The 15,645-nt window shown below is 37.1% G+C and overlaps 1 protein-coding gene across 1 annotated transcript in view; it reads right to left on the bottom strand.

Annotated features, from left to right (window-relative positions):
• The window catches only part of drd2a (dopamine receptor D2a), a 74,644-nt gene that overhangs the window by 52,711 nt on the left and 6,288 nt on the right, over positions 1-15,645 (bottom strand). The window contains exons 2-3 of the mRNA XM_049726957.2: positions 4,592-4,902; positions 2,407-2,516 (exon numbers count right to left, since the gene is read on the bottom strand). Coding sequence (XP_049582914.1) covers positions 2,407-2,516; positions 4,592-4,902 — 421 coding nt within the window. The remainder of the gene's footprint in view (positions 1-2,406; positions 2,517-4,591; positions 4,903-15,645) is intronic.

Genomic DNA, 15,645 nt, shown 5'->3' on the forward strand with positions numbered 1-15,645 from the left:
CAGTTGTTTTTTTTTCAAGTGCTCTATAGGTAAAGTTGATCCGATTTGAGTTGAGTAACAGTCTCCAAGAACATCTGGCCTTTTAGGTAAATTAATGTTCATTGACTTTGTTGTTAAAAAAAACACTCTGATTCTTTACATTCTGGGTTTATGATTGGGGAGACAGATGTGCAATTAATGTTAAAAAAGTCAAGGTCATTTGGATTTTTATGCAGAGGGGGCTTCAGATACGTTTTGGTATTTGTTTTGAGTAACTCGAACTATCCCAAATCATCTTTCCCTATTGAAATGAATGGAAACGCCAGTTATCCGTTCCAGCCGCAAAAGCTTTTGTAATGTTACCAGTCATCTGAGACAGACATTTTTCAGTGCTGTGTTTTAAAAGTGGATTTTTTTTTAGGGCTAACCCTTAGGGAAAAACAATATTCTAACAAAATAATCAACCTACATTTAACTTTGCTTTTGTAAGGTTCCAAAATATTAGCATTCATGTATGCATGTAGCTGCAGTGCGAGCATACGAAACAAAAGTAAAAGCTGTGAAGTGAACCTTTTCCAATTTACTCCACTTTGATAAGCAGGAACAGGGCGATGTATGCAAAAGGGAGCACAAGAAGCAAACTATCCTTTCATGTAGGAAAGAAACCTCCGCCTCCAGCTGTTCACGACACATTTCATCCAAGACTCTCGTAAAATAACTATCCTTTAGGTAAACACTTAGATGTTCTCAACCAAGAGGATGCCAGTCCTGAAAGCCATCACAGTCATCCCCTCGAGAATCAGCAAGTAAACACCCAGCGTATACGAATCTTATAAATAACATCTAAATGCAAATTGTGGTGTCATTTACCTTTGGCTTCTATACAGACATTCATTTCAAATACAAATGATGATGCATTAGGGGATTATATGTGATGATGTGATTTTCTCCCGAAAAAAATAAAAAGAGACATGTACATGTATTCTATTCCAGTTCTATATAATGAGAGGTTTGAGCAAGTGTTTTGTTTTGTGCAGCCAAGCAGAACATCATGTAAAATTGAACATGACAATATTCCACCTCTATCTGTGTGTATATGCATACATATATATGCATATATATGCGTGTATATGCGTATGTGTATATGTATGAGTATAATGTATAGGTATAAGAATATGTATAAGAATATGTATATATACATAAGTATATGTGTATGTATATTATAAGTATGTTTATGTGTATATGAATTGTATATGTATAGGTATATGTACATATATGTATGTAAGTATTTGCATGTGTGTATTTGTATACGTATATGTATAAGTATATGTCCATAAGTATATGTATATTATAAGTATGTGCATGTGAATTGCATATGTATACTATGTACAGTATATGTACATATAAATATATGTATGAATATGTATTCATTTCCAGAAAGATGCTATATAAATCTGATGTATTATTATTATTATCATGATAATTATTGTTGTTATGATTATTATGATGATGATGATGATGATGATGATGATTATTATTATTATTATTATATGTGCATATAAGTATAGGTATGTGTATGTGACTTGTATGAGTATATGCACGTATGTCTATAAGTATATATATATATATATATATATATATATATATATATATATATATATATATATATATATATATATATATATATATATATACATATATATATACTATGTATATATGTATATGTCCAGATTACAAATTCGTTTACATAATGTATTTATACTCGCCCTTCTAAACAAATAACTAGTTGTTCATCTGACCACAGCATTGCTTGTGGTTATCTCCTGATTTTCAACAGTATCTAATTAACTCACGGCTTCGCGTCCCCTTGAGAATAGTTAACAAGTGAAAACATAATTCCACTTGCAGTCATAAAGTAGAAAAGATGCGGTCGGGTGCACGCCTTTCCCAAACTGCGTCTCAAAACCTCTGACGAGACTCATTTCAGTAATTCATATCCTGTCTTATTAATTGGTTCCTGCTGGTTGCATGTACTCTTGTTAATAAACGTCTGCACTTTGGTGAACTATAGAATTACGTTTCTGGACTAACGACATGCTTTTTTTTTATTATCTCTTGCCGTCGCATTTTAATATGAACATACAATTCACATGTTCAGACTGGAATTATCAACCCAGATACAAATTAATTTTTGCAAACGCTTTATAATCTTAATTCAATCTCAAACACGGACAGACTTCTATGAATGGAGTATTTGTATGAGCGTATTGCATTTTATCAAGATTCTTCAAAGCAAATTCATGCGTCATGTTATATATAAAAATATGTTCAGGGTGTTAATCATTAAGTGAAACATTTCCTTGAGAAAAAAAAATCAATGTAAAGGTGCCAGGAATGAAAAAGCAATGTGAGCATCGTCTGACTCACCGATCAATGCTGATGGCGCACAGATTGAGGATGCTGGCGGTACACATCATCACGTCAAGAGTGACAAAGATGTCACAGTGGATCTTGCTAAAGCGCCACTCCCCGACCACCTGCAAGAGGAAGAATACCGACAAGTGGCGGCTTCATGCAACCATCAACAAAAGGAAGCCGAGGCACTTAGGAAAAAATTGCTTGTCTGAATAACTCACTCTTTTGGGATTTATCCAACACGCCCAAGTGAGCAAGTCCAATTCATTGCTTGTTACTGATTTTTTTTTCTTGAATCCCTTTTATATATTCAATTGGAACGTATAATACCGTATTTTCCAGACTCTAAAAAGCAACTTTTTGCACATGTATTTTTCATGATTTTTATTATTATGTATGATTTGTATACCGATATTAAACATTAAAACATCTGCGGCTTATAGTCCAGTATGTCTTATAAATGTACAAAAGAGGAATTCCCTCTAATTTTAGCTGGTGCGTCTTATATTCAGGTGCGGCTTATAGTCCAGAAATTACGATAAAATGAAATACGTAAAAATGCATGCAAGAGCAAAAATGACAAACTGCAAACATTTTACAATTGATGTTTACAGTTTATCAGTAAACACGCCCAGTTCTGATAAGACTACTCCTACCAAAAAAAATAAAAATACAACTCCAATCTCTTCGCCGTTCACCTTCATTCAGTGCTTGTAGCCCTCCTGCTGCCTTCTATCAAAAAAGTTAGTTAGTCCAAGCACCCCATTATGAACGTAACATTTTCAACCGCCGTGATAGGCCACCCCATCTCGCCTGACACGAGCCCACCTGCCACTTCGCACGGCTCTGAAAAGGGGATGCGACGTATGCATCAGGGGGTCGATTAATCTTTGTCCCTGAGGCCTTGTCGTCCAAAAATTAAGCGTCAAACGTTTCACCAACAGCGAACTGACAAAGATTAGACGTTCTAATGAGCCGCCTTTGAACCTTTCCTCCTCTTTTACATTTTTCAACCTTTAGAACCTGACTAGTGTCTTGATAGATCACTTTTCCTCTCTCTCGCTGCTCCATGGCAAACTTTGTGGGGTCACCGGCTTTAATTTAGAACATAAAGTCGGAACTGGCAGGACAAGACTTTGCGGCGACGGGCAACTGCTCGCTTTGTCTCTTTTTGACAGTGATGCCCAAAGAAAAGTGGGTTTGTCGGCGGGGCCGCAGCTGCTTTCGTTTCCGCACGCTCAAACTTCAGCCAAAGGGGGATTTTGCTTTTGCAAGATTGTTGCCATTCAAATTGTGTCAGCATTCTGGGTTTAATATGCAAAGGTGTTACGATGAGAAAGTGGAAAAATGGAGGCTGGGGAGCTGACAGCGGAAGTGGAAGGAGCAATTTCCAATGCCAGTTAAAATCAAACTGAAAGGAAAATAAAGACATATATTTATAATAAAATGAAAAATTGAAAACATTTTAGTAGCATATAAAAAAAATTCTCATGGGATTTATTAATATCCATCCCAAAATTCTGATATCGCAAAACCATTTTCCACAGTATAGGTTCAGAAAAAATATGCATCGCCGCTATCATGACATCATCTATGTTTAATCAAAAGTGTGAACTTTCCTTTTTTATTTAAATTAGAAATTTCATGCTCAACCCCAGCCTCTGCTCTCCATTCTGGGTTGCACTGATGACTCACAGCTGCGTCGCCATTATGTTACAATATGAAATGATTATGGGTTGCAAAATTAGAAATATTCCCAATCGTGTGAACTGTGACTGGCGTGATATTCTGATGCTATGGTCTGAAGTAGCTGCTGTTTACAGTACAAAAAATATATATAATGCATATAAAAAAATATATAAAATATAAATATCATATAAAATGCTGTGCTATTTTTCTGTATTAAAAATATGCATACAATAAAGATTTTTTTTGGTTGGCTGGAATCCACTAGTGCAGCTAGAGGGGGGGCCATGGGGGCACTGCCTCCCCTGATCCTTGGACTCTCCGGGTGACAGGCCAGATTATTGACTCTAGGCTATTTTAGCATTTTACTGAGAATTTCTTTCAATATTACTTTTTGTCCCCCGAAGGAAACAGTGATTCTCCATCAGTGTTTTCTGAAGAATTTTCAGGGTTTGTGACCCTCTGAGTTATCCGTGAAGTCAGCTGTGTCTGAATTTTTACATATGAATACCTCCAAGTAGACGACCCAGGGCATAACTAGCGTAGCCACCAGAAGATCAGCAACCGCCAAGCTGACGATCAAGTAGTTGGTGGTTGTCTGCAGGGCTTTTTCCCGCGACACCGCCATGCACACCAGCACGTTGCCGAATACGATGACAAAGATGAGCAGCGTGAGCAGCATGGCGTAGTAGTTGTAGGCGTGCTTCTGCTCTTGAGCCGTCTCGTTGAAGCCCCATGTTGCATTGTCATAGAAACTGTCGTTGTAGGCATAGTGGGTAAAGACATCCATTAGCTGTGAGTGATGCAGGCCAGCAACCGGCCCTGGAAACACAAATGAAAAAAAAAAACAAAAACAGATTAATGGATTTATGAGAAGAAAAAAAGAAATATTCAATCGTTGCTTATTGGGCTAGCAACAACAATGGATAAATATAGGCTACGTGGGTTGTCATGGCAACCAAATCCAGTACTTTACTTTCATTGGGAACAATTAATGTCTGAGAAATCTTGAATCATTCAGTTGCAGAAGGCGACTGCGGTGATAGCCTAGAGGTTTCTGCATCTGCTTCACAGTTCTTGGTTCATTGAATGTAATATAACAATTGAGTAGCACAAATGATTGGAGGCGCCAACTCCCCCCTCCCCCTCCCTTGCAGTGCGGAACACAAACAGTGTAAAGATATCCCAAAGGAGGCAGCGAAAGCACGGGAGATGTTCAGACAGCGAGACAAAGAACCGAAGCTTGCACGCTTTTTGACTTCTCATGTCGCTTGCTACTTACAAATGATGACTGCAGATGTGATTTTTGTGCACTATCATGCCCGAGGCCTGGAATTACTCATGGTGCGACTTTATCATACTACACGGTTGATATATTGTTTCTAAGTAGGTTAAGCATGTTATGCAAGCTTTGTAAATGAGGAAAAATATTTCGAATATTTCTCCTCGATGCTGCTAAATTCTAAGTTTAGCAGCTGTTAGCAGTTTTAATTAGAAACATGTTAATAATTTTATATATCTGAATTATCGATTTTCTTTTCCAGGTCCATCTTGCCCACACTTGGACTCATCACAAAAAGAGGAAAAAATAATTAAATCTTATCTCTCATATCCACTCAAGCATTTTTTTTTACACTTGTTGCCAACAATACACAATTTGTGATAGTGAATGAACACAAATTTGTTATAGTTCTAAAAAAGCAGATATATAATACAAAATTGCTATTTTATTTTTATACTTATCACTATACCGACACATTTTAGAAAACGGCTAAATTCTAAGTTTAGCAGCTGTTAGCAGTTTTAATTAGAAACATGTTAATAATTTTCTATATCTGAATTATCGATTTTCTTTTTCAGGTCCATCTTGCCCACGCTTGGACTCATCACAAAAACAGGAAAAATTTATTAAATCTTATCTCTCATATCCACTCAAGCATTTTTTTTTACACTTGTTGCCAACAATACACAGTGAATGAACCCAAATTTGTTATAGTTCTAAAAAAAGCAGATATATAATACAAAATTGCTATTTTATTTTTATACTCATCACTATACCGACACATTTTAGAAAACGGCCAAAGGTTTTTGAACACCAACTGTTGAATTCTGAATGATGATTGTTACGTCAATATTATTTCAAAGAGACAACAAAAGCATTTGCAATCCTTCATAAACACCACATTTTGGTGTCATTCTAACGTCATTAAAAATATTATGATGCCTGAAGGATCAACAATAGAAACCCGCTGCGGTTGGGGAGGATATCGCAAAAGCCTGAGGCGAACCTCCAGCAGGATGGTGTGGAAAAAACATATAATGCTCTGCGCAAACACACACAAAAAAAGGTAACATCTCCGCGGGTCAAGGCCAAAATGTATAAAACACATCCACGCAGCAAAGGCAACAAAAGGCAAACACAGTGAAAGACAATAAGATGCCATTGATTGAAATTTCACGAATGGCTACTTGGCGAATTTCTACTGGCAGCATTCTTTGTAGGAAATCAATGAGGACTGAATAGACACCATATAGAAAACTGACTTCATTTAAGCCACACAAACTCAGAGAAAATGGAGCTTGGGAGAAGTTCCAAGAAAGTGTCACAAGTGGAGCTCCATCAGGTGGACATGCTTCACTTGAATGACTTTGTACAGTGGTGAGCAAGTACTGCTGATTTGGAACGTTTTCCTTCTAAGAAAAAAATAAATAAGTAAAATAAAATAAAACAAAATTAAATAAAATTAAATAAAATAAAATAAAATAAAATAAAATAAAATAAAATAAAATAAAATAAAATTAAATTAAATAAAATTAAAGTAAATAAAATTAAAGTAAATTAAATTAAATTAAACAATTAAAAAATAAATAAATAAATAAATAAGAAATTGAGCTTGACATCACTTATGCTCCTTTGGAGTTTCTTACACAATCGGTTATCTAAATTGCTTGCCCATTTTTCAGGTGTGCAGTATTATATTTAGGACCCATAAAATTCCATGAGAGCCGTAATTCTTGCTGGTTGGTAGGTGATCAAATAAATTCAGTGCAATAACAAAATACAAATTATTTCATAATATTCCTATCATTTTCTTCTCTTGTTTTTACATTCCTTGTAAGTGGCCAAGCGTGTAAAATCCGTGGTACATTAAATCCTCGTTTTCCCCACTGTAACCTTTTTTTTAAATGGCTCACTACACAGCCATCGATATGATGCAGCACAAACTATAACCTCAATAATAAAGAGAGTAATTACGAAAATCTATAAATACATGTGTGGCTAATGTTGCGGTCAAAATGTGTATCTTTCGCCATGTCTGGGATTGCAAATGCAGGAAAGGGTAGACAATCGCATCAGCCCCCTCACACGCTATATGTTAATAAGACGACATAATGAAGCCAACGTCCACACTTTGCAATAGTGTGCATGTGTGTGTTTGTGTGTGTGTGCATGAGCGCATGTGTGACTGCATTTTTCTAAACGCGTAATCAGCCTATTTAATAAGAGAAAATGCCAGAGGAGGCTGCCTCGGTGCATGGAGAGATGGCATAATTTCTGCAGAGAAACAAAGAGAAGAAAGACTAAGTGAGTGAGTGAAGCAAGAATGATGTGCTCTGGGGGACCAGTTTGTAGATGTAGCCTGCAGATGCCCCGTGCTGTCCATTCTTATTTATTTTGCTGCTCTGCGTATGTGTGAAACCGCTGGCCGCATAGCTGCTGTTTTTCCCTCTCATTCATTTGAATGCTTTTGCTAACCAAAACAGCAGCACCTACTAACGGCATGTCAAAAATCCTTAATGAGGTAAAATGCATGTAGTCTTCACATTAACTACAAAAGGTGATTCACATTTGGGGTGACATTTCAGGATGAACTTAACATGCTCTTCAATCTTTATAAGTGAACTTTGACCTTCTCTTAACTAGCCAAAGTACTTTTTGCTCAACCTGCTGATGACAAATAACCCTGTAGGTTCAACAGGGAGAGAATTCGTTCATCCACAAGGGAAATTAACAGTTCCAAAGCATAATAATATTAAATATATAAAAGTGTCTGGTTTTTTTTTCCCTACAGAAATAAATTGAAAGTTATGATTTCATTGCAATCTGAGGGTTAGGAACAAGGTGCATGCTCTGCTCCACTGACAGATTGAAGAAACCCCTTCTCCTCCTTGCCATGTGGCTTTTTAATTCCACTGTGGGAAGGAAACGAATATCGCATTCCCTTTGCAGAGATCTTTTTTTTTTTTTTTTTGCAGCCCACAGTAGCGTTACTATTACTACATATTTTTTGCTGCTGTCAAACATCTGCTCCACACATGAGTGAAGTTGTTGGCGATCATGCATAAATGAGCTGGTTTGCTAAATTAACTCAAAATGAGATAAACACCAAAGAGGGAGGGGGGTGAGCACTGTGATTGGCTAATGCATGAAAAGGGGCGGGTCTTAGGGTGTAAAATGCTTATTGGTGACTGTGATAATGAGTTATATAGTGAAAATGAAAGGAAATCAGCTCCTTTTTGAGCTTGTGTTCTTCAAATTTGATTTATGTCTGCTCCTGGAAAAAAAAAAAAAATCTCTTGCCCTGCCTTTCAAACAGCTCCACCTACAAGACGCATTCCTCCATTGTTATTTGTCTCATTAGCACCAAGGTGCTGTGCATAAAACTTTCTTGTGCAACTATTTTGAAGTTGGAAAACCCCAGCCGTCGCCCAATACGGCCAACATCGACATGAAGCAAAAAGTTGATGTTGGCAATCCCTTCTGAGATGGCAACAAACACCCAATTAGGTTTTGCCAAAACACAACCGTGATATAAAATCTGCAGGGAGCAAAGAGAGATTTTGTTTTAATTTGTCTCCTTAAGCAATCTATTAATTCAGTTTGTTTGATTAAACCAGCAGCTCAAGTTACCTACAGAATATTAAATCAGCTCTGCATGAAGCCACAATGCAGCACACTTGGAAGGAGGCAAGAAAATTAATGAGAGTAGTTAGATAACAATAATCTGTGTCCTTACTATTATTTATTTTCTCATAATCAAGGATTGAGCACTGGTTTGTGTGCATAAATAAATTGTGCATTAAATTACTCTAAGCAACGCAGCATATCATTTTACCATCGATATTTTGACAGCTTCGAACCTCCTACACGCTCGACTGCAATCTGGCACATTTAATGTGTTTCAATTCATTTGATCCAACTATTAGAGAGCCATCCCACGCAGTACTGTTGTTGTCACCCGTGTGACCTACAAAGCAATTACATGTCACATGACAGAGCGATTTAGTCTGTCAATCAGTCCAGGGTGTTTTTGCAGCCTCCGTCTCTTCAGATGCAGAGGCTCCGCCCACATGTAAAATTACCATTCAAAGGTGACACGATTTTTTTTGATGGGGAAAAAGCAATGAAAGCATTTCGACATTTGTTTCGGTGTTGGCCTGAATACACACGCACGGCAACAAAACAATCAATTTTGCCTTCTTGTAAACATTTCATCAAGTAGTCCTGTGCTATGGGAAGGCTCAGTGATCCTTTGCTAGTGTTTAGAAAGAGGCGCTAGGAAGCAGCCTGAGAGTGTAATCACCACTTGGCAAACACAATGACAATGGATATTTAAGTTTTTTTTTTTTTTTTGCCGCAGTATCACAAACACGATTAGGCACGAGGCCCACATGAATACACAACGACGTATCTACTCTAATCCACCGCTGACAACTGCCAATTGTGTTGACTGAAAATGGCCGACGCAAACGTCAATCCCTGAAATCCGTTTTGGCAACTCATCATTGTTTTCTGTCAAATTTGGATCGTTTCTCGTCTCTTTTGATCACCGGACAAAATGTCCGGGGGATTTTGGCTATTGTGAGCGGGCACAACAGCCAATAAAATCATTCCAATTCCCTCTTTGAAGTTGTCTGCTAGATTTTGAGATTGATTAGCAGGCCGATTTGAATCTCTTTAGAGTTGTAATGAGACATTTCCTGCTTTGACAGCACAACAAGAGAATACTTTCACATTTTGTTGTCACTTGGGAAGCTGTCACATGCAAAAAAAAAAAAAAAAGTCAGCCTCCTGACATAAATCAATGAATATCTCACATCTATGTAATCCCTGAAAAAAAAATGACAACTGCTTGGAATGGACTAAACCCTCGCAACTATCTTCAAACATATTCAAAATCACAGTCGTTAAAGTGCCAAGTGAAAACAAATATTTAAATACAGAAAAAAATGTAGATGAATAATACATTGGATCATCATTGTTACATAAAATCAATTTTTGTGCTGCTGTTTTGGTTAGCAACTTCGTTAAAGTTGGTTTAGCTATTTAATTAAATGTATGTATGAACTTACAACAAGACCCCCCCAAAAATGAGACGTCCATTTGAAAAGAGTGTAGATAAATTATACATTAGAATGCTAATCATCGTTACACAAAATCAGTTTCTGTGCTGCTGTTTTGGTTAGCAACATCGTTAAAGTTGGTTTAGCAATGTATGTATGAACTTACAAGCAGACCCCCTCTTCAAAAGGAGATGAGGAGTATTTGACAATGATGACAAGTCTGTCTCCCGAGTTTCTTTTGTGACTCTTCCACTACGTGGACGCCGCGATGTAAGCAGAAAGGTTGCAACCCTGGATAGAAGCCAGCGGGGCTGCGTTTTGCGTGCCAGCTTTTATCCTCTCAACTCCCCGAGTGCCCTGGTGTTGTGTGAAGTGGAGATGAGGAAGCCAGTCAATAAAGTGGCAAATGAAAGCTTTCACCGGTAAGCTTTCACGATAACATAAAATGGCCACAATATAATTGGGGGTGTAAAGCAGCCTGCAGCAATTCTGGTTAAAAAAACACATCAAAATACAAAAAATTGTATGAATGATTAAAGTTGACAAAAACACATAGAAGACAAAGGATGACTTCAATCGCAAGTCAACTCAATCGCACTGATTTTTATTCATAGGAATATGATTGTTTTCTACCATTACAAACCCATTTGAGAAAACAACAAAGTCAACAAATAGAAAAATAATCACCCCTCTTTATATAGCAACACAATTGAGATGTCGTTTAAATGCAAATTCTCAAACTCAAAAATATTGCCACTGAGTGGAACAACAACAACAATAATAATTCTATATAATTATCAGTCAATCGAGTTGACACAAAAAAGAATCCGGTAACAGTGGGGAATAATTCAAGTTTAGGAAATAAACAGTATAAAAGTTGAAAAGTACAAGTAGGAACGATTTCAAATCAAAGGGGAAACCATAGCAGGCAATTATTTTACAATAAATACATTCTACGGCTAATTAGCTGCTGTATAAAAGAGACTTATGAGTTACAAATTGGACTTTGTATAAAATGCTCCGTTTATGTTCTGTCTACAGCAGCACAATCTAATAGTGTTCGTTTATTCTTCATTACAAAAGGTTAATAAATGATGATGACTGTAGAAAGAGGAAGAGAATATTAGATTTTTGTTTTGGCTCCAACAACTCAAGCGAAAAAATGGCTCGCAATTAGATAGCTCGATATTTTGATTGTCTTGAGATTGCAGCAATGAAAGCGCAGAAACTATAATTTGCTATCAGAAAAAAAAAATCACTTCTCCCAAGATATTATAATAACTTTCAGTTTTGACTGATACTGTTTGCAAATGGCTGGTGTCCACGGTGCTTTGCTCCCCCCCTCCCCCACCTCTTGCTCAAAGTCAATTGCGATAATCACCGGATCATCCGTGTCCCTAATGAGCTCAATTAAGCCAGAAAAAGCACAGCCCCACTCATGCGTCTGTATATTCAGATTCCTTTTTTAAATTAGTGGTCACAGATTAGAGCCTCGCCCAGCATCTTGGTAATATCAAGTTACTATCATGACAAAAAGCACAAATTTAGGCACCTCATACTCATACATCATAATGCACAGTTAGTTTGTCTTCAGTAAATAAAAATAAAAAATAATAAAAAATGATGAAAAAATCATGAAACTAACCACACTATTTTATGTAAATTTCCAAGACAAATTAAAATACTAAATAATATTAGGTCAACATATCCTTTTAACTTGACTTAGAATTCATTTAGATTAATGACTGACTTCAAGTTCACTTTACGTAAGATCAAATGATTAATGTATTTGTATCATGCTATAACAGTGTCTCCTCATTCACCTTCTGATGACCTACGAATGACGCAGCAACCGAGGGAGGGGGGGGGGGGCAGTCTGTGCCACTCGGCGACAGTATGGACAGTTAGCCGTTCCTTCCGATTAACTGGCAACCAACATGCTCGCCTTTCCCTCACAGTCATCCGAGACAGCCGCCAGCTCCCAGCGACCCTGAGCAGGATAAGCGATATAGAAAATGGATGGATGCACGCTTTAAAGCAACCCTCCCTCCGGCAAATCCAATCTCGCACAAATAGACCTTAAAGCATCCATTCTGTACACCCTCCACCGACCTCAATTCCAAAAGCGTCAATTGACGGGATGTATCTGTTGAAAGAGGCGAAAGCTACACTCATGCTTATTAATAACGAGCTGCTTAAAAGCGTGACACCAAATGATAAAGTTTTAATGCAATAACTGTGAGCCCGCTGTGAGCAGAAAATTAAAAAACAAATGATTTTGCATTCGAAGCACGCCTTATGAAGTGCAGTAAATTGCGTTTGGTCAGATTTGAAAACAGTAGTTAGCATCACACTGAGCGATGTGGAAAAATGGATCAATTTCATTACATTGTGCCGAGCGGCAATTCAGATTCGGCCTTGGGAGTGAAACTGATAGTTGCGCTTTTCAAAAAAAGATACACAACCACATATTATACAGTACAAATGCGGCGAGCTCATTCGTTTAGCAAGTTAAACAGAATCTCGACCGGGTCAAGTAACCTCAGCATTATGAGCGAAATCTTTACACTCACTTTTTTTTACCCACAATGCTCGGTCTCGCATCTGAGCGGGCGCACTTATTCCCCGGTGACCCCGGCTGATCTATGAAAGCGGGAAGCATTATCTAACTTCACCGCACTTCCAGCGACCGGGCTTTCATTTCTCCGACCTTACGATAAGCACATGAAAGGATGTTTGTCGTGTTCACAATAACTACTTTTTGTTGTTTCATCAGATAAAAGTGGAGAGAATTTCACTTTCTAAAAGGTAATAGAAACTGGATGTGACCTTTTGACAGCGAGCGAAGAATGAAGAAGCGACTGTAATCGTTCTTTTCTACACCGAAGTGCAAACTGTTAAAAGTTTTTCCGACAGTCGATCAGGCGGGTGGGGTGATTATTTCACAGCAAAACAAAACTAGTTCCATTGAATAATTCATGTATCCTGATTCTAGACAGCTCATGACAGTTTATTAATTACGGCTGACATAAAAAGAGTGATTAAGAATTTGGTCAATTAAATGGAATTGATTCTTCTTGTTTTGAAGAGAGTGATGACAAACGTCCAAACAAATATTCGCTATCACTATCTTACCAAACATATTTTTGACAGCTCTTGTATGTGAAGTTTGAACCCATATAAATATATAATTGACTATCACATATACACAAAAGGTTATGGCTAGCTAGCTTGGAAATCAAACGCCAATAAATTTTGTTCAACTATTTTTCAATTTGATTTAAAATTGACGTATGAAAAAAAATCTTGCAATATCTCATCTCAGTGTTGTTAATAGTCAAGAAGATTTGCAAGAAACATGACCCACATCATCACACGGACCACATAAAATTTTATTGTGGGCCGGATCTGGCCCTCGGACCTTATGTTTGACACCAAGCTCGTACCTAATGTTGTGGCTTGTGAGTGTAATCTATTAGGATGCATCTTAGTTATGTGCACAATCGAGGACTTGAGTTTATTGCAACATCAACGGATAGCTTCCCCTCTGCTACAATAACACAATAATGGTGTCATAATTCAAAATGAGCTGCTCTGCCATAAAACCTCATTGAAAGAAACTGTCTTTAATTGCAATGCATTCATTGCCTGAATTGCTAGTAATTTCGCTGTGGAAAATAAAACACCTTTACGTTCCTATTCCAAAAGGCATTGTTTTTTATTGAGCTCCTCTGCCTCTATTCTTTAAATGAAATTTGACATTTATTTCATTTTCTGCATTATAAGACTATTTTGTGCAGTTTTGCCCCGTGTTTAAAATGTATTTATGCAAACCTGAAGCTTTTTATTCTAATCTTTTAATCAGTCATGGTTATTTATTTCTAGCAGCAGTTTTTTCACAGTAAATGTTTTTTTTTTTTGCGAAACTGTGTAGGCAATAAGTTAATAGGCTTATAGTTCTAAGAGGTGAGGATTGACTTTGGTCACACTCTAAAGCTCCATCAACATAAAATGTTCTCCTGAGTTCTAGCAACAGAAAAACCACTGACTGATACCGTCAACATGTTGATTTTGCTTTGCGATAATTAGATAATTAGTTTTCTATCAGGCTAGCATCTCAATCGCCTAGTCAAAAGTCATCAATGCTGGAAAAAGTCAATGACTATCTTGTAAAATCTTTTTTTTTTTTCTATTACAGAAACCTCTCTTTTGTCGCCATATACGGAAAAAACTCACAATTACCTCGCTATGTTCCACAGGCTGGCTGTGGAGGTGGAAACTGCGATGACATTAACTGGCGCTCAAAATAAACCTGCGCATTGGAGTTTGAGCAATTACTGTGTCACTATCCTGGCATTGCAATTATACACCCTCTTCTCTGTGCTCTTGTCATTACCGAACATTTTTGTGTCAAATTTCAAAACGTGCATTGACTTTTCTAAAGATTTTCACATCAAGCGTTTGATTAGAAATTACAGGGAGAGGATATAAAGGTTTTTGAAAAATTGGTAATAGATGACCTTTTTTAGCGGTTTCACTCTAAAATGTATATAAAGTGTATTTATAGAAAATCTCCGGAAATTCCCAATGGCCAATGCAGAAAAACACATTAGCATTATGTTAAAAATCAACCTGTCATTGAAAAGAAAGGACATGCTATTTTAAAATAATATATATTTTTGAAATGGCTGGAGCCACTCAGTCCAATATTTGACTGACATATGCAATAACCTATGATGACAGAAACGCCACTCAATAAAAATATTTCACAGCTGGCAGGGGACCGACTGTTCTCTACAGTAGGTAGTGTCACAACGTGATGAAAGCCAATGAAACACTGGAGATATTCCTGGATGTTTCATGAGAACACACGTTTATTAAAAAAAAAAAAAAAAAAAAAAAGAAAAATCGACAAGGACCGTAGGTTAAATTTGAGGTGCATTTCTGGATTTCAGAGGTCGCCAGAGGGTAAAAAGGAGAGAGAGAGCAAGAGAGCCTCCATCAGTCTCATTAGGTTGTAGGAAAGCTCCAACCTAACAACCGATCTTGTCTCATGTGAGGCGGCTTCTCACGCACGAGTATGTTTTTCCATTCCACACACACAGGAGCACACACAAAAGAAAAGATGCACACTGTCGTGACTGTCGGTAAATCTCACGTAGCATTATTTGCATCTAGTTATGTTCTTTATCAAACAAAAAGAGCCAAATCATTTTTTTT

This window comes from Syngnathus scovelli, chromosome 7, assembly GCF_024217435.2.
Source record: "Syngnathus scovelli strain Florida chromosome 7, RoL_Ssco_1.2, whole genome shotgun sequence".
Taxonomy (NCBI): domain Eukaryota; kingdom Metazoa; phylum Chordata; class Actinopteri; order Syngnathiformes; family Syngnathidae; genus Syngnathus; species Syngnathus scovelli.